The sequence below is a fragment of the Fundulus heteroclitus genome, chromosome 16 (assembly GCF_011125445.2).
Source record: "Fundulus heteroclitus isolate FHET01 chromosome 16, MU-UCD_Fhet_4.1, whole genome shotgun sequence".
Taxonomy (NCBI): domain Eukaryota; kingdom Metazoa; phylum Chordata; class Actinopteri; order Cyprinodontiformes; family Fundulidae; genus Fundulus; species Fundulus heteroclitus.
Window position 1 is genome coordinate 10,802,467 of NC_046376.1, and position 27,725 is coordinate 10,830,191.

Here is a 27,725-nt window from a genome sequence, read left to right on the forward strand (position 1 = left end):
GGTCGTCTAAAGTCCTGCTGTATAATTCTAATCCCTTCTTGCCAATTCCTGAGTCTGGTACTTCCAAGTCAAGTAAATAACTAATAGAAACTACTTTAAATGTCTCTAACATCTCCTCTTTTCATAAGCGTAAGTAATTAAGCCACATTTTATCTTTGCATGAGTGTGTGACTGCTGATTTGACACCTGATCTGTCGAGCTTCCGCGTCATCTTGAAGTGGGGGGGAGTTCCTTAAGTTGTCAGTCTGGCGAATTTGGTTCAGTGGCTCAATGCTTATCAGGTTGTGTTCCCATTCCCACGGTGCCTGCAGGTCAAGTGACTGGGAAGTGTGTACCTCGCGGCTGCTAAGTGGTCTATCGATCAATCAGCTGCGCCTGTGAGCTGATGGACTGTGCTGCATCAGACAGCAGCAGCGCTTGGCAGGGTGGTAATGGCTCCATGATACAATGCATTCCTTCACAGAGGAGGACCGTGACCTGGTTGAGAGAAAGAGCCTCATTAGAGACGAGATTTCATGTTAATGGGCAGTTCAAGTCCTTGCACACACGTTTGCATACAGTGACTTGAAAAAGTACTCCAACCACTTCATGTTTTGTCATGGATCCACAGCAAATTCTTTATATTTTAATGGACTTTATGTGACAGACCCACATAAACTAGTGCATCATTGTTAAATGGAAGAAAAGCTTTACTCTGACACTATGACATAAGATCAGTGTAACAAATAGCTTTTAGGCTAGGGGTCCTAAAGTGGGTTGGAATAAATCATGTGTGCGTGTTAGAATGGCCCAGTCAAAGCCCAGAGCTAGGTCTAATAAAAAATAAATGGCAGAACTTGAACACTGATGTTAACAGACAAAAAGGAATGGGAAAATATATAGTTTGTATATGCAAAGATGGTGGACCCTGACCCCCTAAAAAAGGAAGGTGGTTCTATTTAACCAACGTATTGGTTAAATATACAAGTATGAAACAGGTTTTGGATTTGAATTTGTAAAAAGAATATCTTCCATTGTTATCTTCTCTATGTTTATGTTTTTTTTTTTTTTGGTCTCTCACAGAAATCTGTTAAAATGTGTAATGTACAACTTTGGTTAGTAACGAAGCCGCTCCAACTCAGTGGATATTCAGAGCATTACGGTACACTGTGTCACTACCTGATAGGACCCCTGAGCTGTCTACAAGACTGCCTGACTGTAATGTCTAAACTAGAAGTGCATTCATGTAAGGCAGCCCACGCCTGGAGTACGCGCTAGCAACAATAAACCTAGTAAATTAATTCAGTGTAAAAGTTATGTTTATTTTGGCTTTTTTAGAAACAGGGCAGCGTAGTCCAACTAGCTGTGTAGGTGGAAAGGCGCACTGCAAAAAAGTAAAAGTAAATAACATTTTCTTGAAATTAGTAGATTTTTCCTTGATTTGAGCTGCTAAATAATTTGCCAATGAATGAGTATTATTGTCATCCCTATCTATATTTCTCTATCTATCTATCTATATATATATATATATATATATATAGATAGATAGATATATATAGATAGATATATATATATAGTGAAGGTAACCAAAACAAAATCTCAAAAACTAAAGCCTACTGTTGATATACACATCTCTTATGCTCAGTTTGATGATGGTTTACTATAAAGCTTAGAATTAAGTTTCTTATAGGCTTCCAGTCCATTATCGTCTCAGTCCAGATAAGATGCTGTGATGGATCCAGTTTTGTGTGGTTCAATGCAAGTCCACACCTTTTAAATCTATCCCTGTTGCATGTTCCCTTTATTCTTTCACACTTTTTCCTTCCACTCAATTGGATACAGACAGACAACTTTTGCAGCAACAACTTCATATCTCATCAAATTGCCACATGATTCTGTAGCCCAAAACATCCATTTTTCTATAAAAATAATTGTATTGGTCTTGTTCCAATTTTTAGAAAATCTGGATTTTTGATTTCCATTAATTGTAAGCCATAATCACCAATATTAGTTAACAACAGACATGTGTCACTCTGTAATCAATATATCAGTTTCACTTTTTGAACTGAATTACTTTTTGATAACATTCTCCTTTAGACTTAGACAACTTTATTTGTCATTTTGTATGCACAGAATGTGTACAGAACGAACTTTATTGAGATCCATAATTTTCAAGCTGAAGTGAAACTGATTTTTTCTCGTCCTTTCTCAGCACAAGTCCATTAGACCTGAAAAGTTTCCCCCAAAAAAGCTTTAACAACTTTATCCAAAAAGCAATCCACTTTTATCTTGAGTTAGGTATATATATATATATATATATAAAAAAAAACTAAATAGTGTCTAGTTAATTTTACTGGAAAACTAATTTGGAAGAAATGCTCAATTTTCTCCAAGGTATCAAACAAAATATTGGGTAAACTACTGTTTTTTAACATATTTCATAAGGCGATTTTAGTACAGAAGGACTAAAGGTAAGTAAAACACCTACTATAAGTTGTATTGGTTTACCTGGTGAGGTGGAAAAGGTGAGGGGGAGGGGGGGATTCAAGACCCTTATGCCAAAAGTTAAGAAAAAAATCCCAGTAACCTAAATCAAGAAGCATTAAAAATAAGAGAAAAAACTGCAAACAACCCAGAAACGCACAGAAAGAGAGAGAAGACTGTTAACCAGGTGTGGAGTGATTGACTGATTCGAGAACACAGGTGTACACCAATAACAGGAAGCTACATCAACAAAAACTGAGCATTTCAAAATAAAACAGGAAGTTGCACTGAAATTATTGTCAGAAGCTAAATAAATAAATACTCATTCCATCCATCCATCCATCCATTTTCCGAACCGCTTTATCCCTCATGGGGTCGCGGGGGTTGCTGGTGCCTATCTCCAGCATTCACTGGGCGAGAGGCGGGGTTAAATACTCATTCCTTCTTTTCTAAGTTAGAAAATTTTCTTTAAAGCCATCTGTAGCATTTTGGAACTCCAACAGCAAAAAGACAAGGGATTAAAAAAACACAAACAGTTCACTAAATAAGCAGAAACCTCCTTATGTCGGGGTCTTTTGTTGGCCAAATGCAGCAATGATGACAGATTTATGTTTAAATTATTTTATTTCACCAGTCAGTCACCACATACACACACTCACACACTCTCCCATCAGCGTAAATTTTAACATATTAACAAAACACAATTTCCCTTACAAAATAGTGTACTGCCTCACATACAAAGAGATAAATATATTGATATAGATTCTTGCACAAAAAAAAGTTTACAAGTGGTAAATGGCACATCCAGGAGACAGGCGTTATCACCAGCATTGCATAATATTTCCTATTTGTAAAACAGACGACTAAACCAGGCACATTCTGCAATACTCAGGATTAGACTGCTTAAAACATTTTTTAAAAAACAACCCAAACCAGGGATCCAGCCCCTTTAGTCGTATAAGATTTGTCTCTCTAATAAGCGATCATATTATTCTGAGGATTAGTTATAGTAACCTAATGAAACCACCGATCAAGTCATCTTTGATTGAAAGGATCAAAAACAGAGGTAAACTTCACACACACTTTAGTGCAATCAGCAAAGGAAGCATAATTAAAAAATAAACTAGATAAAAAGAACTGTGTTATATTAATGAGCGACATCGACACCTACTGGCTGTGCTTCTTAAAAAACAGATATGATTTACACGTTTACATAAAAAATAGCATGATATAAACATCTCAATTTGAATCCCTTTGGTTGCAGTTTTTTTTTCCCCGCATACAGATGATTCTTCATCTATCCATGCAGGTTGAGAATGTAGAATGTGTTCATAAATAACCCGTTTCTGCTCAGAAAGTGTGCCAGTGGTCCCAGAGAGTTTGATCATCACTTCTTTGTGGAGTTTTGCCATCTCAGTTCTTCTTCTCATCGCCTGGAAGGAAGTAGGGGTTCTCGTGCCCTTCGACCAGATACGAGTAACGGGACGTGTTTCTACCTTTGAAGGTCTTCATCTCCTCTGGATTCAGATCGTACGATCCTGACTGAAAGGTCAGCGGAAGTGCAGAGTGTTATTTTTTTTTTAATCAGCAGTAGCTTAACACGTTTAGAAACCAAACACCCCAAACAAGCCTAACACACGTCCACTGATATCCCTACTGATTTGTCGCTATTCCTCAAACTAAATTAGCTACAATCGGTGTGGAGAACCAGGAAAAGAGCTGATGAAGTATTCCCATCACCCGGAAACACGATCACCGTTATGCATGCATGTTGTCTGGATTAATAGCAGGGGTCATCAAGGGAAATCAGAGTCTAAAAGCAAAGCCATACCTTACCTTATGCCATCTTTTCTGCTTCAGCTGAGATCCCTAAAGCAACATACTGTGAGTCAGGCAAAGCAGGGAGCAAGCGTGGGAACTAATGCTAGTAGCACTGTTTTTACATTCTGGATGATTGGATTAAATGCACTGCTGTGCATAGGTTTACAAACATATTGTGTGTTCATTTTCAGGTCAAAAACATCTTGAGTATTTCTAAACTCAACAGAAAATACACGTGCAGGAAAAATTAAATGGGATCTGATTCTAACCCCTATTTAGATCTTTTCGAACTGCAAATAATCAGGTTTGCTTTTTTGGTGAAGGTTAGTGTGTGACTGCAGTAATGATGGATCAGCTAAAGACTTTTTTTTAGAAAGAAAAACAGCAAGAGACCAGATAGGAGCAATTGTTGGAACTCACAAAGCCATTGCTTTGTTGCTTTTTGTCCACCAGCGTGTTGGTGCTGCCCCCTTCTGTCATCTCTATGGATGAGTCCAAGTTAGTGGTAGCACGCGGGATGGGGGTGATGCCTATAGGCCATGATTTGCTTAAGTCCTCAGAGTATGGGCTGGTGTGGCGGTCAGGTTTGGATTTTGAGCATCTCCTCCTAATGAACAGAGAGAGCAGAGAACATAAAATGTACAGCAGGTGCTATTTTTATGCTTTTAATTCAATCTAAGTTTAGAAAATGTTTTTATACTCTGTTTATTTTTCTTCCAAGAAGTCAGAATTTCTGAAGTTCTTCAAACTCGTGTGTGTGTGTGTGTGTGTGTGTGTGTGTGTGTGTGTGTGTGTGTGCGTGCGTGCGTGCGTGCTGTTGTTCACTCCAGGTCTTGACCATTTTGAGATTGTTTGTTTGTGAAGCTCAATCGATACAGTGGCGTCAATTAAAAGATAACTAGAGGATCTTAATTGGACCGTCTAACGCTGAAAGCAAGCGACACGAAGCAACACTCTTTGGAGAACCTCTAAAAATCATTGGTACGTTTCCAAGCGAGCAATAAAGTAAGAAGGATTACAGATCATGTGACTGAACTGATCGCTCTGGATGATCATCACACCGCTGTGGCAGAGAAAATATTGGATTTTCGTTGCCTTTTGCCGCTGGTGGAGCCATTACACTTGTCCCACTCTCGAAACTATATTGCTGAGACAGCATAACATTGCTGCATAAAATGGTAAAATAAATCAAAACATAATAAATCATCTACAAACCTCTGCCACATCTGTGACATTTATCCTGTTAAATTCATCTCAAAGCAAACAAAAGAAGCAGTGCAGTCCCTTAAGATACTGTAATACAGTGTTGAGGTACAGCACGCACTATACCTTGGAATCAATAAGCATTCAGCTTTTTAACTTAATAATATTGATCCATTGCACCTTGAAAATGTTCTCCAGATCCATCAGACTGTGAGAAAATGTATTATTGCCCTCTTTGGGTGAGGCCTCTTTTCTGTCTGTCAAATTTAATTCTGGACTCTAACTAGGCCACTCCAAAACTTTACTTTTCCTCTCATTAAGTTGTTGTTGCGCAGTTTTGGGTGCGTGTTGTGATCTTGAAAAATGAAGTTAGTGTTCATCTTCGGCACAGACAGACTACTGACAGTTTTGGGTCAACTGTAACTTCTGCTTTGTAACTGTTCATTATTGAATCCACCTTGACAAAAACTCAGGTTCCATCGGAAGAAGAAAAGTAACCCTAGATGATGACGCTACACTGGGGCAAAGACCTGTGTCAGGTCTTTGCTGGATTTTTTCTCCCTACCAGATAAATAGACAGCTATCATACATTTGCTGTCATAACAAAGGATTGATGGGAGATGCATGTATTTGTGTGGCAGCGTCGGAGAAAGAGAGGAGAAATCCGGCAGAAACGACCTCTACAGTAATGGCTGCTGACAAAACTGAACATACTCTTGGCCTTAGAGGGTCTAAAAAGATGAGTCTTCTCTTCTTACCAGCAGCAGTAAACCAGCAAAGCTAGAAGAAGGATGAGGAGAACTCCTCCTAACACACAGGAGATGACCACCACTGCCAACAGGGACGCTGCAAAGGACAGGTTCATTATTTAAAGAGGTTTGCACAAAAGTCTAAACATTCACTCCAAACTGTCATGATGCCACTTACAGTCATTGCAGTTGAAACCAGCAAACCCAAATGAACATCTGAAAGGAAACAGTCATATTTACAGCAGCATTCATTACATTCACCAATGAGTCCACCTGGGGGCGCTGGTACTTTAACGTCAACAAAGCCCTGTGTGAAATGTGTGTACTCACTTGAGGCATGTATCCCCCACTGCATGCTGCCCGCTTGGACAAGCTGCAAAACAGAAACACAACAACTGAACACCACAACGTCTTTCACAAGAGAGCATAACGAGCTGCAGTTTCAGGCTCGCTGTGCTCGGCTGACCTCTGGAGGCAACAGGAGGGCTATGGCAAGCTAACGCACAACGGCACTTTATGTATTTCTTGGGAAAGAAACCGTTAGCCGAATTTGTTTAAAGCTTATTCAATTATGGATTTTCCAGCAGCTGGTCTCATTGGTCACAAGCCTGCAGGATCAGCGGCAAAGCGGTGATTCCTCCTCATGTTTCCAGGGTAACATCCCGGTTAAAAAGAAATATAGTAGAGAGATAAATGAAGATCGGGTCAAGGGTCTGCACAGAGAAAAGGCTGCAGCTCTTGACCTTGCCTGTGTGTTTTACTCCCTGTTGTTTCATTCCCTCATTCCCACACAGAAGTATTTCAGCGAGGAGAAGGTTTTGTTACTGTTCCCTAGACTATAGATCAGCTAAGAACATTTAACTGTGTCCACTTTTACATTCTGTACAGAACATTTTAATAATGCACACAGTGTCTGTTAAAAGTAATCACAATTCGCTACATAATTACAGTCACAAAATTCAGTGTTATTTTCAGGCCATTACAAAGTAGTTTACAATTTAAAGGGAAAGAAAAAAAGAATAAATCTGAGAAGTGTGGTTAGCTTTAGTATTTAACCCTCTTTATTCTGATGACCCATACAAAGTCCGGTCCAAATAATTGTCCTCATCAGTAAATAGCATCTCCATGTTTAATTCAATCTCATTATAAATCCAGCTGTTATGTGAAACCATAAAAGCTTTGTTAGAAAATATCAATTGACAAACAGCATCAGAAAGACTTAGGAACACAGCCGGCAGCTCAGGGAGGAAGATTTGGATAAGTTAGTTTAAAGCAGAGTTGGGTTGTAAAAGAAAATCCCAAGCATTAAACATCTCGCAGAGCAATGTTAACTGTTCACTGTTTAATCCACAATCAGAAAATGGAATAAACATGGCACGACTACACCTACCAAGAAATATAGTACCTTGCAAAAGTATTCACCCCTCATGGCGTTTTATCTATTTTGTTCCATTCCAAATCTAATTTAAATGTTTTTAATTGTATTTTGTGTGTTTGATCTGCACAAAATAGTCTAAGTTAGTGAAATGAAATGAGAAATATATAACATTTTAAAATTATAAACTAAGAATTGGCATTTGTCGATGTATGCACCCCCTTTGGTATGTATGAAGACCCTAAAAAGTTCTGGTGCAGACAATTACTTTTAAGAGTCACATAATTAGTGCAATAAAGTCCACCTGTGTTAAAGTGTCACATGATCTGTCAGAATAAAGATGTGATTTCTGAAAGGCCCCAGAGGCTGCAGCACCACAAAGCAAGAGGCCTCACACCATGAAGACCAAGGAGCTCTGCACACAAGGAGCTCTGCTGTGGAGCTCCTTGTCCACAGGGACTGGAGGATCTGTCTACAGGACCCCTACGAGCTGTATGCTCTGTAGAGCTGGGATTTATGGAGGATGGACGGAAAATACCAATTACTTTGTGATCAAAACAAAAAGGCACGTGTTGACTGGCCCAAAGGCACGCAGGCAACACCCCTGATGTATGGAGGATGGTGCTCTGGTCAGATGACACTAAAGTTAAACATTTCAGCCACCAAGGAAAATGCTGTCTGGTGCAAACCCGACACATCCCATCACCCCAAGAACAACATTCCCATAGTGAAACATGGTAGTGGCAGTATCATGCTGAGGGGATGTTTTTCAGCAGAAGGGTCTGAGTCGAGGGTAAGATGGATGGTGCTAAAAACAGGGATGTTCTGGAGCAGAACCTGTGTCAGTCTGGCTGTAATTTGAGACTGGGACAGAATTTCACCTTCCAACAGGACAATGACCTGAAGCATACAGCTAAAGCAACACTCGATTGGTTTAAGGGAGATATTTAAATGTGTTGGAATGGCTTTGTCAAAGTTCAGACCTCAATCCAGTTGAGAGCCCAAAAACTTGAAACCTGTCTGAGCGTGAACTAATTTATAAAGGAAAAAATGGGAAAGAATTTACTTCGAGTTGTGCAATGCTGGTAGAGACATACTCAACCTTACAATAACTGCAGCTGTGACTGCAGAAAAAGGTCAAAAGTCCTGACACAGGGACTAAATGTGGGAAAGTTTTATATTATGGGCACAAAACAATATAAAGACCATAAAAAGCCTAACACACAGATGGAAAATGTACCTTTGCAGCTGCTATTGGAGTAGACCATGGAGATGTAGCCCTCTTTACAGGAGCAAAAAGCTTGGCCGTCTTTATTTGTGCACTTTGTACTAGAGACATCACAAGGTAATGGCTCCACCTCACACAGATTGGTTGCTGGAACACAAGACGTACAAAAGACAATTAGAAGAAACTAATCTGAAGTAATGTAGCCTTCTTGTATTTGTCTCAGGAATTGCAAAGCATGGAGCTGGTTCTTGCCTGTGTATATGGCATTGCTCAGAGGTCCTGTGGAGCTTTCTGTAGCCTCTCGGATGATCTTTTCAACAGACTCTTGAGTGGCAACGCTGTTTTCAAAGATGTTATTTACGCTTGCAATCACACTTCCAGGTCTGGAGAAGTAGGAAAAATCACCAACAGAGTTGAGGTTCTCTAAGCTTGCAAAGGCAATGTCTTTGTTCGGCAAAAGAAAAAGAAAAAATACTCACTCAAGTTGAACAACCTCTGATTGTCTATACCCAGGCTCATCTTTAAAGACTTGTCTGAGCTACAATAGAGAAAAAGCAATTTAATGAGCATGAATGAAGGATCTATAAGAACTGCTACATTGAGTCATGATCTCACGACTCACTGAGGCTGAGATGTTTGCCGCTGTACTCCTAAAGATACTGGAGGACCTGTTTCTCATCTGATCATCAAAATTTTTGGAAACGAAATGAAGCCTTCCTGGGAATACTTGTGCTGCAAAGACAACAACAAGCATAAGATTTTGACTAAGAAGTGCACCCTCTGTCTCAGTATAGCTTGCTTTTAGGTCCTTACCGGGAACACAACGTCCGTTGAGTAGGTAGTTGCCAGAGAGACACTGGCAAGTGCCATTAAGACAGACACTTTGAGCAGGACATGGGGCAATGGGACACTCTGAGGAGAGAAGTTAAGGTAAAAACAGTAGATATTAAACTTAAAATTATATTCCAATGTCCTCTGGATAACATTTATCATTGGAAATACTGTATGTGTAGTAAGGCTTAAAAAAGATACATTTGTTTACACTTCTGTCTCTAGCAGATGATAAGTAAACTGATGTTTTAGTGTCACAAAAATCATGAAGAGACATTTCATTACTTCATAAGTTGATATAATGTAAGTAAAAATCAGCTTATATGTAAAAGAAACATTTAGCAACTGAATTTCATATTTTTATTCATTTTCTTTTATTCATTATTATATCTATTTTTATCTTAGTAAATAGTTAAGTAAAAATATTTATTAAATACATTTTATATAAAAAATTGTGCTTATTCAAAAAATATCTACATTTAATAAATTCTAAATATTTATAAAGTGCTCTTGTTTCTAAAAGGTTCTGCATTTTCCAATACATTTGATTTGTCCTCAGAAGTTGGAACTTCTGACTTCCAGATGAGGGAAAACTAATTATATGTATCAACTTAAAAAGTTAGAGTTCTGCAAGCAGCCCCTGGAGTTTAATTTTAATAAGTCCGCCGCTCATTTAAAATGCACTTAAAGATGGAAAAGGACCTTGTGATAGTTTGCATCTCATGAAACAAGTGGTATGGATTTTACTGTGAGATCTCTTTTTGTGAGCACTTTCCTTCAGTGTTTGAACATGTAAATGTAAAAATATAGGTTTTACTTTAGTATTGCTGATCGCTGTTAGCATCACAACAATTAGCATATTCCACTGGTTCTCAGATATGTCACTGAGCTCATTTAACTCAAAACTAGCGTCTCTTCAAGATCGAATGCAGCATCCGTCTAATGTGTGACATGTGGTTTTACAAATTGCTATTAACTGAGTAACTTCTGCCTATCCCAAGCAAAACCATGACACAAAAGTATATAATGTAATGTACATATATTGCACTGGCTTTGTAACTAGAACCTTATAAGAGTACAAACACTCCTTTTTCAAACAAAGCTAGCCTGATGAACGCCTCTGACTAATAATAGAAATACATTTCTTTGTTGGATTTCTGTTTTTGTGCTTAAACATTTCTATCAATAATCAGAGCATAAGGAAATATCACAAACCGATGGCAGGACTCGCGGTGGTTCCACCTGTTGTTGGAAGGGTGGTGGCAATGGCTCCACTGGTGGTGGTAGGGGTGTTGGTGTCCTGGGTCGGTGTGGTCTTCATGGTGGAATTTGTTGTTAAAGGAGTAGTTGTAGTGGTTGGTCCCATAGTATTGTTGGTCACTAAATCATAAACAAATTTCAACCCAGTAAGTTAAACAATTTTGAACAGATGGCATACCCAGTATCTACACTAATTAGATAGGCTGAACAGAGCATAATGACCAAAACAATAGTTTATAAAAGTATGCAACCTCAAAGCATACGAATAGAAAGCTGTTAAGAAAAATGCATTCTAATGAACAATGTTTATGAAGTTTTTATTGTGCTAATATATCTAATTACTGATAAACTGCTGAAGGAATGTCATTAAATGCAGTAAAGCTGTCCCAAATATACTATTTCTTTTCCTACAAAATTCTAATGCATCTCCCTTGTATGTGCCAGTATATCCTTTCTGAGAGCAAACATTGTAGTGTTACCTTCTAGGTGCACTGTTTGGGTAATAAGAATGGTAGTGTTGCCAGTAGGGGGAGCGTGGCTACTACCTGGGGAGGTCCCGGGAGGGGGAGCGCTGCCGGTGGGTGAAGAGGATGGGCTTCCCGTTGTGATTGCTGTGCCATTGGTGATGGTGGTAGAAAAGGGCATGGCGGTTGATGCAGGAGTCTCAGAAGTTTTGCCAGAACTTGTTAGTGTGGTGACAGTTTGATTTGAGGTAAATGGACTTATAGTTGTTGTCATGTTGCTGGCCTTTGGGGTGCTGGTAATTAAACTTGTGGTGTTTCCCATCTCTGTAGTCGATGTAGTGGCTGTATCATTATTTGAGGTGACCATAGTAGGCCCATTACTGGTCGATGTGATTTGTGGACTTACAGTCGCCTTGTCACTTGTAGTGGTCGTTGTGTCTGTGAATGTGACAAGTGGGCTCGTAGTTGCTGTGTTAGTTGTAGCTGTTATTGGCACATTTCCAGTGGTGTAGTTGTTTGTAGTTGTCGTTGCTGTATCATTGCCTAGTGGTGTAACTGCTGTAACACTCATAGTTGTATAGTTGTCCGTTGGTGCAATTGAGGCATTTGTAATCATGCCACTGCTTGTCGGTGAGATCGGAACCGTTGTAGTTTTGTTGTTTCCTGCCGGTGTGGTCAGTTCGTCTGTAGTTGTGTTGTTGCCCATTGCTGTGACTGAAACATCCGTAGTCATGTTGTTGCTTGACGGGGTGACTGAAACTTGTGTAGCTGTGTTGCTGCTTGTCGCTGTCGTCTGAACTTGTGTTGTGTTGTTGCTTGTTGACGTGATCTGTGCATCTGTGGTCGTGTTGCTGCTTAACGTCGTGATAATAACTTGTGTAGTTGTGTCATTGCTTGTAGGTGAGATTGGGCTACCTGTAGTCATGCCAGTGTATGTTGAGATGACTGGAACATCTGTAGTTGTGTTGTTGCTTGTAGGTGAGATTGGGCTATCTGTAGTCATGCCAGTGTATGTTGAGATGACTGGAACATCTGTAGTTGTGTTGTTGCTTGTAGGTGAGATTGGGCTATCTGTAGTCATGCCCGTGTATGTTGAGGTGACTGGAACATCTGTAGTTGCATTGTTGTTTGTTGTACTAACTGGAAATTTTGTTGTGCTTTTGCCTGTAGGTGTGATCAAACCATCTGTAGTTGCGTTATCGTTTGTTGTACTAACTGGAGATTGTGTTGTGCTGTTGCCTGTAGGTGTGATCAAACCATCTGTAGTTGTGTTGTTGTTTGTTGTACTAACTGGAAATGTTGTGCTTTTGCCTGTAGGTGTGATCAAAGCATCTGTAGTTGTGTTGTTGTTTGTTGTACTACCTGGAAATGTTGTGCTTTTGCCTGTAGGTGTGATCAAAGCATCTGTAGTTGTGTTGTTGTTTGTTGTACTAACTGGAAATTGTGTTGTGCTTTTGCCTGTAGGTGTGATCAAAGCATCTGTAGTTGTGTTGTTGTTTGTTGTGCTAACTGGAAATGTTGTTGTGTTTTTGCCTGTAGGTGTGATCAAAGCATCTGTAGTTGGGTTGTTGTTTGTTGTACTAACTGGAAATGTTGTGCTTTTGCCTGTAGGTGTGATCAAAGCATCTGTAGTTGCGTTATTGTTTGTTGTACTAACTGGAAATGTTGTGCTTTTGCCTGTAGGTGTGATCAAAGCATCTGTAGATGTGTGGTTGTTTGTTGTACTAACTGGAAATGTTGTGATTTTGCCTGTAGGTGTGATCAAAGCATCTGTAGTTGTGTTGTTGTTTGTTGCACTAACTGGAAATGTTGTGCTTTTGCCTGTAGGTCTGATCAAAGCATCTGTAGTTGCGTTATTGTTTGTTGTACTAACTGGAAATGTTGTTGTGTTGTTGCCTGCAGTTGTGTCATTATCTATTGGGGTGCTTGTAAAATGTGTAATTGTGGTGTTGTTTGTCGAGGTGACCGAAGTACCGGTGCTCATATCATTGCTTGTTGGGGGGATCGGTGCAGTTGTTGACGTATCAGTTATGGCTGTGACCGATGTGCCAGTGGTTGCTTTGAGGGTTAGAGGAGGTTCAGCAGTTGCTTTTGTAGTCTCATTGGAAGGTGAACTATTGGTCACTGACATTGCTGTCAATGTGGATCCACCAGTGGTTGGAGCTGAAGGAGCATCAGTCAGGCTTCCTGTGGTGATGGTCTCAGTACTCTTGCTGTTGACTGTATCTGCGGTGGTTGTCTCCAGAGTAGGAGCTTCTGTTGTCACTGTTGTTTCTCTTGTTGTGTGTTCAGTAGCTGTATTCATTACGACTGTGGTTCTGAAATTTGTGGTTGTGTTGTCGCCATCTGTAGGATTGTGAATAGTTGTGGTCACATTAGGTGGCTCCAATGTTGTTGTTCCTGCAACTAAAACAGAAGCATAAAAAAAACTCCTTATTATACAGCCACTTCTCTGGAGACAGCTTAGAAACGTCTATGCTTAAATAAAACGAGACACTGTTTTGTTATCCATCCATCCATTTTCCAACACGCTTATCCCTATTTGGGTCACGAGGGGTGCTGGTGCCTATCTCCAGCTGTTTTCGATCAATTAGGGTAACCAAAATTATTTCCGTTTGATATATGCCAAAATAACAGTTTAAATATTTTTCATTACTTCACACTCAGAAGTTTACTTAGGGTGGGCAAGATATCAAGATTTAAAAATACAGAAGGTTTTTTATGAGATATAAGATGAGACTATATCATTTGTATCGAGAAAGAAAATATTGAGATAAATATCATATATCGACATTCAGGCTAAAAATATCAAATACTATTTTTGGTCCATATCGCCCAAACCTTAAGTTACCACACATTTCCTTTGGATTTGATAGAGTTTGACTTGGACCAATCATTTTGGATGTCCTTCGACAAACTTCTCACAATAGCTCGACACCCTTTTCACATCCATGCACAAATTTCCCAAAGGACAGATTGAAGGATTTTGTGATGGCCTCCATTATCTGTAGGACTACACAACCCCCCCAACCCCCCACCCCTGCTGGACCCCCTGCAGTTTGCATACCGGGCAAACAGGTCTGAAATGCTGGTTGATTTCTTCTGAGTAATCCATGATTTCACACAAGGAAGCACAGTGTCTGAAGTTGTTCCTTAAGATACATCCACAGGTGAACCTCTATTCAACTCAAATGTTGTAAATTAGCTTAGCAAACAAAGACATCATCATCTGGGCATTTCCAAACTATTAAAATGTATTGTAATTTGAAAAGCACCAAAATAAAAAAATATTTCTTTAATTATTTCAGTGTCCACCAAACAAATAATTGTGGGAATCCTAACTGACCTAAAACGGAAACATTTGAATGATGTTAATAGCCAACTTAAAATGAGGAAACAAAATGAGTACCAGGACTGCCTGGTAGCAGGTCTTTGCTTGTTCATGTCCTGTCCTCATCTGCATACACTGAAGGATAGCATTTCAGAAGCCAGAGAGTGGAACGGACAGCCAGGTGGATGAATTAATTTTCTTCAAGGAAGCGGTGAAAATATCAAGACTAATATCAGATCCTGCACTTGATTTGATTATATTCAGTGACTCCAAGGTCTTGTTTGAGCAAACATTTTTATCCCTTAGTAACCGATATTTATTCAGGGATGATAAACAAGGTGCTCCCCACACCCAGGGACAACATGTGTAAATGGGGCATGACAAACACCTGCACCACTGGGGGAAAAAAATAAATCTATTCTTGAAGTTCATTCAACAATCAAGACAAAAGATGAGTAAAAATAGATGGGGAAAAAATCAACTATGCCAGGGGGTGTTTGTAATGGACATAAAGCAAAAGGATTGGCTTCATAGTTTAGGATTGTTGCTGCAAAATGCATCTATTTCTGAGACAGGCTGTTTAGGACTTAAATATATAGGAGTAGTCATGTTAAATAACAAGAGATGGTGATTAATGTAAAACCTCATGGATCAGATCTAGCTGGCTATGCTTTGATTAGGCCGTTATATTTAGTCTTCAATTCCCAAAGGACGTGTGTGTTCCCATGTGCTTGAATGTTAAGAATGTCACTATGTGCTTTACTGCAAGCATACCTTAAACTGTGTTCATTTTTTTTATCTTTTGTGTTTTATCTGCCTTAGAATTTTTTTTTTTTAAATTCCTGAAATGTATTCCCCAGTTTTATCCACTCTCGATCCTGCCGATAAGTCAGGGGTTTGTGACTCACTTCACTAAGCTAGCCCATCTCTGTCTAAGACTGTAGTCATTAGGTATACAGTAGATCTGAAAGTTTAAACATTCCTGTTGATATATATCAGGTTTTCGACATTTCACACATAATTTGTATAATTCAAGTAAAAAAACAAATTAATCTGTTAGGAAAAGTGTAACATAATAAAGATACAATAACCAGTTGCCTAAGTGTGCACAACCTTAAACTAAAACTCTACCTTTTAATTCAGTTTCAGCATTTAGTCTTTAGGAGTTCACATCTGTCATTAAACATAGTGAAAAAGCATGTTGGGCAAGTTGAAATGTAATTCAACCATCCCAGAAAGATTTAGCTGATATTTCCACTTTTATATCCTATATAGTTTGAATAGACATTATGGCTAGGAATATTTTTTGGACACCAAACCTTCTGTACTTAAATAACTTCCACAATACAAAAAACAACAAAGTTTCAGCAAATGACAGCAATTAAAACAACAAAAGCATTTTATACCATAACTGGCTACTCAGTTGTGGGAAATTTGTTATATTATATATAGTTAAATAAAATATGAACTGGCCAGGTAAACAAATATGGAGCAATGTATGTTGTTGCCTGTTAAAAAATAGAGGAAGTATACACAGTTCAGACAATAATATAATGTGTACCTGAATAGGAGAATGTGTGTAAAAAATCTTAGGAAACATATCCTGTTCAGTTCAACAGAAAGAGAGTCAAATTGTTGGAGAAAACATTATAGGGAGAAGAGGCCAGAGTTTAACTTTTTCACTCTCACATTAAAATGAATGTTTTTTAACTTTTTTGGAACAGTAAAATGACCATTGGGATTTCATTTTCCAGCATCACAATGAGTCTAGGAATAGGTCCAAATAAGTGAAAGAATGGATAAATTGGCACTTTGAAATAACTGTGCCAGAACTAAATCTGGTAGAAAATCTGTGAGGTCTCCAGACGAGGTCTGCGGACAAGCTACTCATAATCTGACAGATTTTCTAAACTTTAGCAAGAGAGAGTGTACAAAAATCAAGACATGACATCCAGATAAGCCGCTGCTAAAAATGACTCAATGCTGTAATCTAATACTAAAAGCATCCGCTTAGGGATGTGCACACTTTTGCCTTCAAGACTATGTATTCTAACACTTTTTATAAATATTCTCTGTTAACAGTTTTATTTTTCCACTGGATAATACACATAATATAACACACTACCAATGTGAAAAAGTTTTAAAAATTATAATTTCTTTTTTATCACAAAACAATTCTCACAAGGATGTGACCACTTTTCACAGCCACTGTATTTCCTCCATAAATGATGAAGGATGGAAGCTGTTTAGGCTTATAATGCTTTTATTATGCCTATTTTATGGTTTTAATCAATCTATATAGAAGAAGGATAAGAAAATGAACCAAATGATCTACAATGATTAATTTTTTCCTTTAAAAAGGATTAGTTTTCTCACTCAAAACCTAAATAGTCAACGCACAAACATTGTTTAAGGAAACTTCAGTCAAATCTAATACCAAAAAACATTAGCTGCTTAGATAAGATGGCAACTTTAAAAACAGAAAAAAAAAATCACAGAAACGTTTTACTTTACATATGCATATATATCATTATAAACATAAATTTGATGATTGAAAATGATTAGGTGTGCCTCATATTGTCCAACCCTTTGCTGTTTTGGACAGGATACATAAAACATGTCTCTGCAGGTCTTTACTGCTGTTAAGGTTTGCTCTGAGCTTTTCAGCCTAAGAATTTCCAGTGTAACATCATGCATTTTAATATGATCCTGAAGCTGCGAGCCAATAAAAAGAAAACTATGCAAACCTTCGTGATAAACTGAGGATCATAAATAATTCAGGTAACCATGACACAAAGTTATGGCAAGCATCATAAAAAGCTAAGAGTCTAATATGTCTGGATAAAAGGGGAAGTGACAGACAAAGGGGTATGTGTGCGAGGATGAAAACAACAATAAACACTCAGGTTCTCTTCTCCTTGTCATTTTCAGGTCTGCTTCCTTGTGTCCGTGGACAGGAAAATGTCATCCATAAATCAAGACTACAGTAGAAATAAGATTCCATAATAAGGTAAAAAGAAATCATTGATTAGATTTCCTCACTGCAGGCCAAAACATTTCTCAACCTTTATACTATTAGCTCAAGCCACATCATTGTTGTTTTTAAACGTTTTTGTCGTATTATTAAGCTCAAAATTATCCATACATCTGGCCGATTTAGGCCTAATTCCTCCATTTAATTAACCAAAGAGAAATCATTAAAATGCCGGTGGAAAGGTGCAAAAAGCTGCTCTGAAACTATAAGAATGGTTTGGTTGCTGTAATGGGAATTCAATAATTTTCAACATGCCACCTTTTTGATACAATTTTTTTCAAATTCGATATTCTTTTTAAACTGTCTATCTACTGAAAGATGCCTGAATCATTTCCTCTCAGGGGCAATCTAAACCTGCCAGGGGTGTGAATAATTTGGGGCTTTACTGAATGTGATGATATGAAGTTATGCACTCGAAGGCAACCCGAAACCCAATGATGAAGCTAATATGATCACGTTGAAACAGCAGAGTAATTAAAAACACACTCTGCACTGCACGTCTAACTGTGAGGCCTGGCTTTAAGGATTTAAGCTACAGGCGGATAATCTCTTGCAGACACAAAAGAGATGACTGGGTCAGGCTGGGTGACAAGTGGGTCTAAGGTCGCCCCGTAAAAAAAACCACTTAGGAGGATGTGGACTCTAGGAAGTTCCAGCCTTGCTCCATTTTTGTTTAGGGGAACGTCTCCAAAACTGTCCCTAAAATCTGTCTCCATTTACTTGTTCTGGGACTAGAAGAATGAAGCGCGGTATAGGAATGTTACAGACAATATTTCTGTTCTTCCTCCTTTCAGATCCTTTACCAGAAACAGAGACCCGGTCTGGCTTTGGCCGCCATGCTCATGTTCCAGCTCTGCAATGCAGCTCAGTTTTTTCTTTTTTTTTTATTCATGTGGCACAATAGCGCTCCTGTGAAATACCTGCCCATGACCTGACCATCAGATCCAGTTCCTCATGCCCACACCCTCGGCTTCCCATCAGCACGGCCACTCCCAGAGAATAAATCCTGCTTGGGTTTGATAACAGAATGCTTTATCACGCGCAGAAGGAAGAGTCAGGTCCTGAGTTAGATTCCCAGCACATTCAGCTGCACTGCATGAAGGCAGCACCAGATTAAAGCCTGCTCACCGAGCAGGGGATGAAAGGACATGTTTGCAACGCAATAATCAGGAGAAAGCTGAGGTCAGAAGGCAGGATCTTTATAAAGACTGCTCTGGTTAAGAAATATTTCTACAAACGGTATAAACAAGACATCTTGTGGCTCCCAGCTAATTACTGCACATATGTTTGGTCAATTCTTACAAACTGATTTATGATCTCCAGGGTTTTAAAGGTTTCCACATCAAAGAGACGCAGTTGACAGTTCAGCAGGAGGATCCTCACCAGACAGAAAGGGACTTTTTATTCCTACCATCCGTCCTGACCTGCTGTGTGTCCTGGTCAGAGGACACACACAGAGGACGCCTCGTGCAGAGGACTGAAAGCTAGGCAAGAGCTTTTGTGCAAGTTCCTGTTTTCTAAACACATGATCACTGCTGAAACACAAAATCCAAAAATCACAGCAAAACCTTTCTATAACTAAAACAATATCACATGTGTTTAAAAATGGGGTCGGATTTGGGGAAAATGGCAGCTAATGTTTGTAAAAGTAATATAAATTTGTGCCTACAGACATATATATATATATATATATACATGCATGCCACATTATGTTTTTTACTGTGAGCAAAAACGTATTTAGTTAGCTTCTGTGCTCTGAACAAAGCACAGCAAGCTGTTTTTTTATTATTTTCCTTAGCCCCACATATCTTGCTTTAATCCTATAGAACTTCCGGACCCACCAGGGTCTGCTGTCGATGCCTGAATTAGAAACTAAAACACACTTTTTCCTATAGAGCTGTAGACATTTGAAAACAGCCTTTGTGGATATCGGAGATCCGCTGAGAGTTTGGATGATTTAAAAAGCAACAAACATTTTAGCTTTCAGTTTAGAGGAATGTATTAGCTCTTATGATTTATTACTTTATTTTGATTTCAGTTTCTAACAGCTTTGCAAATAGCATGACTTTATCAGAATCGTATTTATTGTTTCAGATTTTATCACAAACATCTTGATCTTTGTATGTTTACCATTTTTGTATTTAGGTTATTAGTGTTTCTATAAATGTTTATTGTATTTGTTTCCTCTTTAAACTGCACGAATATGTTTCCATAGTTCCTCATCTGGTAGAAATGACTATTTTCTCATGTTCCCTACAATTATTAGTAGTTTTGGTACCTCCCTTGACTTAGTTTGATTAGTTCCCGTGTGTGCGTGCCTGTTGTGATTTTATGCCTGTCCATCTGTTTTTAACTTCTGTAAAGAACTTTGTGTTACATTTGGCTGTATGAAAAGCGCTCTTTGAATGAGGCTCAGCTGATTGATTACATATCATGCTAACTCAGGAGAAGGGATTTCTGCGGTCAGTGATTTGATGCAATCAGCTGGGCTTCCTAAGATACTGTGGATAACTTTTTATTATCTGCCAAAATAGGATGAAATGAGTTTAAATGTTTAGCAAATGCAGTACTGTATCTGAAGTATATGATTGGATTAGGAGAACCGAATTTGAATCGATTTGACATCTATTGAACTGCACCTGAGATTACATGTTTTACTTTGACACAACATAAATTGGCCTCACTGAACTGAACTTAATATCAATGAAGAATTAAGTTGAAACTCTTTTAAAACAAAAAAAAAAATAATAGGAAAATAGGAAAACAAGTTGATCCCTGCTCGTCTTAGAGTTTACCAAGGCCTAATCTGATGCATGACTCGGAGTCCAAGAAGTACAGAAATTGAGTTTTATAGTCTTTTTTTAAACAATGTAAGGGATTTTCATCTTAAATAAAAACCCATTTTGGCCTCTTTCCTTTTTATTGCTATTTTAATATGAGAGTATTATTAAAAAATGTGATTAAAATTGAATCTGACGGTGTGGATTAAACCACTAATCTTCCAGTTAAGGAATGGGAGCTTAAGAAACTGAGCTAAAGAGCATTGATGAAGTCCATGTTTCCATTTTACCTCCCTGCAAAGACGAACAAAAGAGCTGTGAAGTAATTTTGAGATGGATTTTCTGTGTTTTGCACTGCAAAGGTATTCAGTAGTTCATGTTGGTCGTTTTCTATATGTTTAGGGTTTTCTCTGTTGTCTTTGAGAGACCTGGGACAAATAAATACAAGATTTCTGCCTATTTAAATCTAGTTTATGTGTTGGCTGATCTATTCTTCTAGTTTCTTGATAATCCAAAAAATATGATTGTTTAAAGTCAAATTTGCATTTGACCTGAACTAGCTGATGTCCAGCATGACTGGGCCCTGACTGATAAAGTCCCGGTGAGAAGCTCAGTGGGGAAAAAAACAACTACAACACTCGCTGGTGTGGAAGTTGTTACTAAAATTGTAGCTTTCTTCAGTATCTGTGAGGGTTTAGAAAATACACAGAAATATGAAGATATTCAAAAGCAAACTTTAAACATGTTGGGACATGTCTGCTGTTTGTTCAGGCTGCAAGAAAAAGCAAGACTAAAAAGAAGAAGATATTTCATATGAGGTACATGACTGAAAAAAGGTTGCAAACCACTGCTGTGGAGAAGCAGTGCTAGCTGTACTAACTGCGCTCATGACTAATATAAGATTATAGAGACAGTTTTTTGTGTCCTGTCTGGCAATACAGCATTAAGAATTGTTGCCATAATAACATAAAGAGCCTAACAGATTTTACTTTCACAAGTGGAGCATTGCTGCTTTCGCCAAAGTGCTCCGCTTGACTTATATATGCAAGAAGCTTTATTCAATTTTATACTGGGACTATTTCATGTTCGATAGACACAGAAACGGGAAGGTAGAGGAAGCACAAAAGAAGAGAAACAGATGAGACAAAATGCTAACAGGGTGAAAAGGAGAAAGAGAAAGAGGAGAAGAAAGGGAGAGAGCAAGATATCAGTTTAAAATGTGAACTCCATAATCATTTTGCCTCTCTTCAATTAAACCCCGCTAACAATGGCTGCTCTTTGTGACATCACATCTGCTGCATGCGTGCAAGACTTTACAAAAACTGCCAAATGGAAATTTCTGACATAATTCTGATTAATGTGTCTCCATTCACTAACCTAGAGATAAAGGCATGCTTTGTACAATACGTACTAAAACTGGGCAGAGAGAAAATACAGCAGCTCTTCGCTGTTAGTCCTCTGGATCATCATAAACTTCCTCCTGACTGCTGCTTTCCCCGCTGCCGAAAAGTCCAACACATTCTCACTTCCTTCTCTTCATATATTGACTCTTGGTCCCTCAGCGCCACAAGCTGATTCACGGACGACCATGCATCAGCTCGGTGCGACCATGTCGTCATTATTTAACGTGCACGGTGCCCTCGTACACAACACGATCTCACTCCCGGCTATGTGTTGAAAAGTCAGCTGGATGCCTGACACACGAATGCAGGCCAGCGATGAATCTTGGTATCAAGTAGTGGTGGGTGATATGGACTTTAAATATTATCACAATATATTGTAGTAATGTTGTGAGTATAATAAAAGTGATGATACAAGACTATTTACAGCTTCTTGCAGTCTTTTTTTGGGTAACTGTGTGGGGCTTGTCCAATAAGCATTATAGCCCAATTATCGACCAATAAGCACAAATACTGTCCTTATAAAACTTAAAAAATTTAAAGTATATTGAAACAAAATTCTAAATATGTTTCATCAGGACCCTAGTTACACAAAGAAGTGTGATTTTTATCACCAAGCTGCACATAATGACTGCATTTAAATATATTTCAGAATTTATTGATGCTCTTAATGAACCAACAGCGGAGAAAACAGCAAAAAAATAACAATCCTGACGATACTGGCACTTTTGGGGGTTTTCAGACACCACTAGTTGGAATTTATCGTTCTCAAGATAAATCCAAATTCATATCATGATAAGAAATTTTTTACAATAACGATAACCCCCAGTCGGTCGAGGCAGATGACTGTTCATACTGAGCCTGGTTCTGCTGGAGGTTTTTCCTTCCCGTTAAAAGGGAGTTTTTCTTTCCACTGTCGCTTCATGCTTGCTCAATACGAGGGATTGCTGCAAAGCCATGGACAATGCAGACGACTCTCCCTGTGGCTCTACGCTTCTTCAGGAGGAGTGAATGCTGCTTGTCAAGACTTGATGCAACCTGCTGGGTTCCCTTATATAGGACATTTTTGACCAATCTGTATAATATGACCCAATCTGTATAATCTGATTGAATTTGACTATGTAAAGTGCCTTGAGATGACACGTTTCATGAATTAGCTCTATATAAATAACATTTAATTTAATAGAATTGATAAAGCGACATGATTACGGCCCAGCCCTAGTAGGAAGAGAACAGCGACGTTTGGAGCAGAAGCAGCACAGGCAGATCTAGAGTCTAATTTCAGCTCTGTGCGTCCGAGCTGACCGTGTCATTCTGCTGTTTTCTTCTCTCTTTTTTTTTCTCCTTGTTAATCAGACAGTCTTTGAGTTAACCAGCTTCCTGCACTGGAGGTGGTGGACAGAAATGACTTCTGTGCATGTGGGCAAACAGACCTCTTTTACTGCAACTCGGAGGTAACAGATGGCTCCCTGGAGCAAGAGCTCGCCAGCAGGGCCTCTGCACATATCATATCCAATTAAAGCTCCGCCAGCACATGCTTTCCAATTACAGGACAAGATTTACTGCCCCGAATCAGGCCTAATCCAGCAGGATGTTGCAGACGTGCCGCGACCGAGGGGGAGAAGACGGAGCGGGGGCCGCAAACAAGTGTGCATGACAACAAGTGGACGGCAAGACAACCGTGGGCCAGCGGGTGGGGGTGAAATGAGGAAGATAAGCAGATACAGGGAAGTTTAATAGCACAGTGGAACTTATAGAAAGCATAGAAAAACAAGAAGGAGGAAGTGCTTGACAATTTCTCCATCAATAACCCTGACAATTACCGAAGGAACCACTTAGGATGTGTGCATCAACATAAGCATGGCCTTTTTTTCATATTACACGGACAAATTAGCATATAAAAGACTTTTGGATCCTTGCAACTGTCTGTTTACTCCCCACCAAGTCTTTCATGCTCTACTTATGAGCTCAGGAAGGCCGGGCATGACACATGTGGATTCATGATGCCGAGCGTCGTTTAAAGTGCTCCTCTCCTCTATACGTGATATTTATTATCGGGGGGCTCCACTGAGTGTGGCGCCAGACTCAGAGGAGGAGGAAGAGGGAGAACCCTCAGGAGGTCTCCTCATCTGGACCTCTTTACTGCTCCTTCAGACACACACCCCAAAGTGAGGGGGCTCTCATCTGCCCCTGCCTACGCTGTTTAAAACCGTATATACGAGCTACCGCAGGACAGGAGAGGAGACGCACGCCTTGAGGAGTCCCAGCACCTGGCCAGGTGCTTTGAGACGCTTTGAGACACAGAAACGCTCTTTCAGAATGAAAGAAAATATAAAGTGACCAAAGGATTTGTAAGCTTAGTCACAGACCGCACAATGGAGAGGGCTTGAAACCTGCCCGAGCAGCGCCGTCGGGCTGTCAAGAGGCCAGAGAGGGAACTCTGAGGGAAGCCGAGCTTCAGGAGAGCCGGCTGTTGCTTGACCGATGCCTCCTCACTGGCATCTGTCCACCCTCGGAGAGCTTTGAGTCACGCTGGAGGAGCAGTGAGTCAGGCCGGGACTATTTTTAGGCAATCCTCCCAAATGTAAAGCCGGTACACCAAAAAACACCAACACAAATAAGAAAATCTGACGTGTTTGTTTGTTTTTGGTAAAACCTGCCTTAATTCATTAAACATTTGCTCAGACAATTTAAAACATATTATTGTGCAGAATTGTATAAATTTTACCTTCTGATATTAGACCTACTCTTAAAAACATACAACCTGAATACATGTTTAATCTTATTTCTATTTTTAGTAACTAAAGAATTTGGCTGATTTTACATGTCACTCATAAAAAGGACATTATTAGCAAATAAACTAGTTACAGGATTCTTTGAATTAATCGTGTTTGCTATGATTGACAATTAGCCACCAATTTTCCAAATGCAATGTCAGACAATAACAGAAAAAAAACGCTTGCTCAATGGAAGAAATTTAGGAATTTGAAAGTATTTTTACAAAGGTTATTAACCTCCTTCCAGAAAATAAGAATATGGATTTGTTAGTTTTAATCCAACTTAAATGCCTAATTTAGTATCTAGTAATAAATGGTGGACCATTTCCAGGTGATGTTTCACATGAATTTCTTTGTGCTCATTTAAGTTTTTTTTAAGTATTAACAAACTAGAATCCTTCCGCAAGTCCCTAACAGAGTGTAACTAACAATACATGCTGGTAGCTTAGCAATAGGGGACAATATAAATAGCTTTTAAATTTTAAAATGGATTGAGGGGTAATCTGCGTTTCTTGGCAGCGTATAGAGAAAAAAAGGTAAGCTGTATTTTAGACACTTCTCAGAAAAGAGAGAAGTAAGTTGATGTCACTAATAAAAATCACGGACTTATAGAATAAACTACAGCTGCTTCGAATTTGACATTCTGAACTAAAAACTATTACCATAACGGGATTTGACGTTAATAACTAATAGCTAAAGGAGCTACTCTGACCCGAACACGTCTTTTTAATTTAGTGTAAAAATAAATAAATAAATAAACTTCACTCACCTTTGGCGACAGCCCCATAGAGAGAAACGAGGAGCAAGCAGCGAGTAAACATGTTTCAGCTCGTTTTTGTTTTTTCCTTTTTTTCCTCTCGGAGCTGTTTTCCCAGGAGAACCAGTGGTCTAAAGGAGCTCCGTCCGCCGCTGAGGTGATTATAACGGTGCGGTCCAGGCGGCGTCTCCTCACGGCTGCTACAGGTGGCTCCTACCGGGGCGCCTCCTCTGATTGGCTGACTCTCCTGTCACTCATCATTACTGCGCTGAAGCCGCGAGGCTCCGCCCACAGCCGGGGAGCAGAGCAGCGGCCGTAAACCTGACATCAACTGGACAAATGAAGACTGGTCTACAATACGCTCTATTAATAGCTCAGCGTTTACATACAAAGAAAGAGGGGGGCAAACCTGCCCAAGGAAGAATAGGCAGGGTTGTAAACCTGAAGCTTTTAATATATTTTACTTCCTGTTTTAAATCATTAAACCTTTTTTGAAGTAGATAATCCAGAAAAAAAATACAAAAACAAAAATAAACTGAACAAAATCACCCTTACCAATGGTATTACGTCACACCCAGGACAGCAAGGCTGGGGGGTGTTAGAAGCACTCAAAATTAAAATAATAAAATAAAAAATAAATACAAAGCAGTAAATTGCCCCACCCCCAAATCAAATACCCTGTAGTTTATTTTCATGGCCAATCAACAGGGAGTGGGGTGCCCCCTGTGTTGTCCACACTGTGAGAAAACGGGATATTTTGATTTGCGGCATCAGATTAAACACCCAATTAAAGGGGAAAATGTCACTGTCTTTTACAGAATCTTGAGAATCTTAGGTGTTATTCTACGCAAAACCAAGACTCAATAAAGCACAATTTTCCTGTTTTAATTTAATAGTATAAGAAATGAATGTAAGTCAAGTTATTTTGTTTAATATATTTAGTTAAATACAATAAATTCTCAAAAGTTGTTTTGTTTCTGAGTAGGCTTTTATTAACTGGTTGTAATTTTGGTTGGGGAGTGGAGGTGGCCTCATTTTTCACCCATCAACCCCAGACAGCCATGCTTCTAAAACTGCCATAGAGCTGCTCCAGGACAAGACTGTGCCTTTTATTTTCTTTTGTGAATTTCTTCATGTGTTCCTCGAGATCCAGGATCAACCCGACTTTTCTGTTTTCTTTGCTTCAGGTGCTCGGCAGAAGGTTTCTGTTAGTTTGCCCAACCACAGTTTGATCAAGAAGTGCAACAGGAGGTCAGCTTGGCTTTAAAATTTATTTGAGTTCTAGGAATTTAAATGAGTGTGTGTGTGTGTGTGTGTGTGTAAATAATTCAGGGGAATGCAATGAAAATATGAGCCTGCCTTACTAAGAAAGCCCTGAATCACTGTAATGTTAAAAAAAAAAGAAACTCTTGTTATCCTGCACTATTAAATTGATTTAGCCATTCACAAACATCTGTTCTGTCAAGATATAAGAGACCCTTACCCAGCATTCTGTTATATGGGTTATGTTATGTAACTACTAACTAATGAACACAATTTTCCCAATTGCTTGAGATTATACTCAGGCTATTTAAAAGTTTTCTTCCAAACATCCCAAACTTTTATTCCTACTTATCATTTCTAGATTCTTTTTTTTTTCTTTTTTTTCTGCTTCATTTATGGAGCAGGAACATTTTAGATTGGAGGGAATTGGAGAGAGCATCGAAATGCGAGTCAGTATCCGGGCAATCATGCAAACAGAAGCAGCTTAAAATAGTACGACTCCAACCAAAAGTAGGAGAAAGGGAATATGAAAGTATAAAGGCCTTTGGAGGGAAGAGAATAATTAAAATGGCATGCCAAAAACTTTCAGGACTCTCAACATGTGGTGATGGAGAGATCCATGGTTTAGAAAAAAAAGGGAATCAGCGTGGGAACCCATCACACACAGTTAAATACCATTGCCTCTTTGATAGATAGGCTGTATTTATGTGCTTCCAGAGAAGCCAGTGAATCTCCACACCAAAATCTCCCCATGTGGGCACTTTTTACTGTTTGTATGCATATAAAAACGGAAGAAGTCAACTATGTTTTGGCAGATGTGTTCTGTGTCTTTCACTCATACTTTTGTTTACCATGCATAAAACTAAACCCTGATAAATACAAACCCGCGTGACATCATGGGAAAACCCACAGTTCATATTATGAGGAAGACTTGTGGACCTCTTCAAGTTGACCATGACGCACAAAAGCGGCACCTTAATCTGTGAAAC

The 27,725-nt window shown here is 39.0% G+C and overlaps 2 protein-coding genes across 4 annotated transcripts in view; both read right to left on the minus strand.

The window, feature by feature from the left end:
- Positions 1 to 477, minus strand: part of mpp3a (membrane protein, palmitoylated 3a (MAGUK p55 subfamily member 3)) — a 61,770-nt gene extending 61,293 nt beyond the window's left edge. The window contains exon 1 of the mRNA XM_036147767.1: positions 187 to 477. The gene's annotated coding sequence lies outside the window, so the exon portion shown is untranslated. The remainder of the gene's footprint in view (positions 1 to 186) is intronic.
- Positions 478 to 3,068: 2,591 nt separating this feature from the next.
- si:ch211-198m17.1 (mucin-2) lies at positions 3,069 to 25,645 on the minus strand. Of its 3 annotated transcripts, XM_036147970.1 has the most exons (15): positions 25,486 to 25,645; positions 12,835 to 13,800; positions 11,476 to 12,540; positions 10,886 to 11,050; positions 9,653 to 9,751; positions 9,462 to 9,571; positions 9,319 to 9,377; positions 9,092 to 9,222; positions 8,852 to 8,986; positions 6,567 to 6,609; positions 6,415 to 6,452; positions 6,246 to 6,333; positions 4,705 to 4,891; positions 4,300 to 4,332; positions 3,069 to 4,005 (listed from the first exon to the last, which is right to left on the minus strand). In XM_036147970.1, exons 1-15 carry the CDS (start codon positions 25,535 to 25,537, stop codon positions 3,877 to 3,879), a joined length of 3,300 nt encoding a protein of 1,099 aa, XP_036003863.1. In that variant the 5' UTR covers positions 25,538 to 25,645; the 3' UTR covers positions 3,069 to 3,876. The 3 variants fall into 3 exon arrangements, with proteins under 3 accessions (XP_036003863.1, XP_036003861.1, XP_036003862.1); XM_036147968.1 differs by having other exon boundaries at positions 11,476 to 13,800; XM_036147969.1 differs by lacking the exon at positions 4,300 to 4,332 and having other exon boundaries at positions 11,476 to 13,800.
- Between the last annotated feature and the right edge of the window lie 2,080 nt (positions 25,646 to 27,725).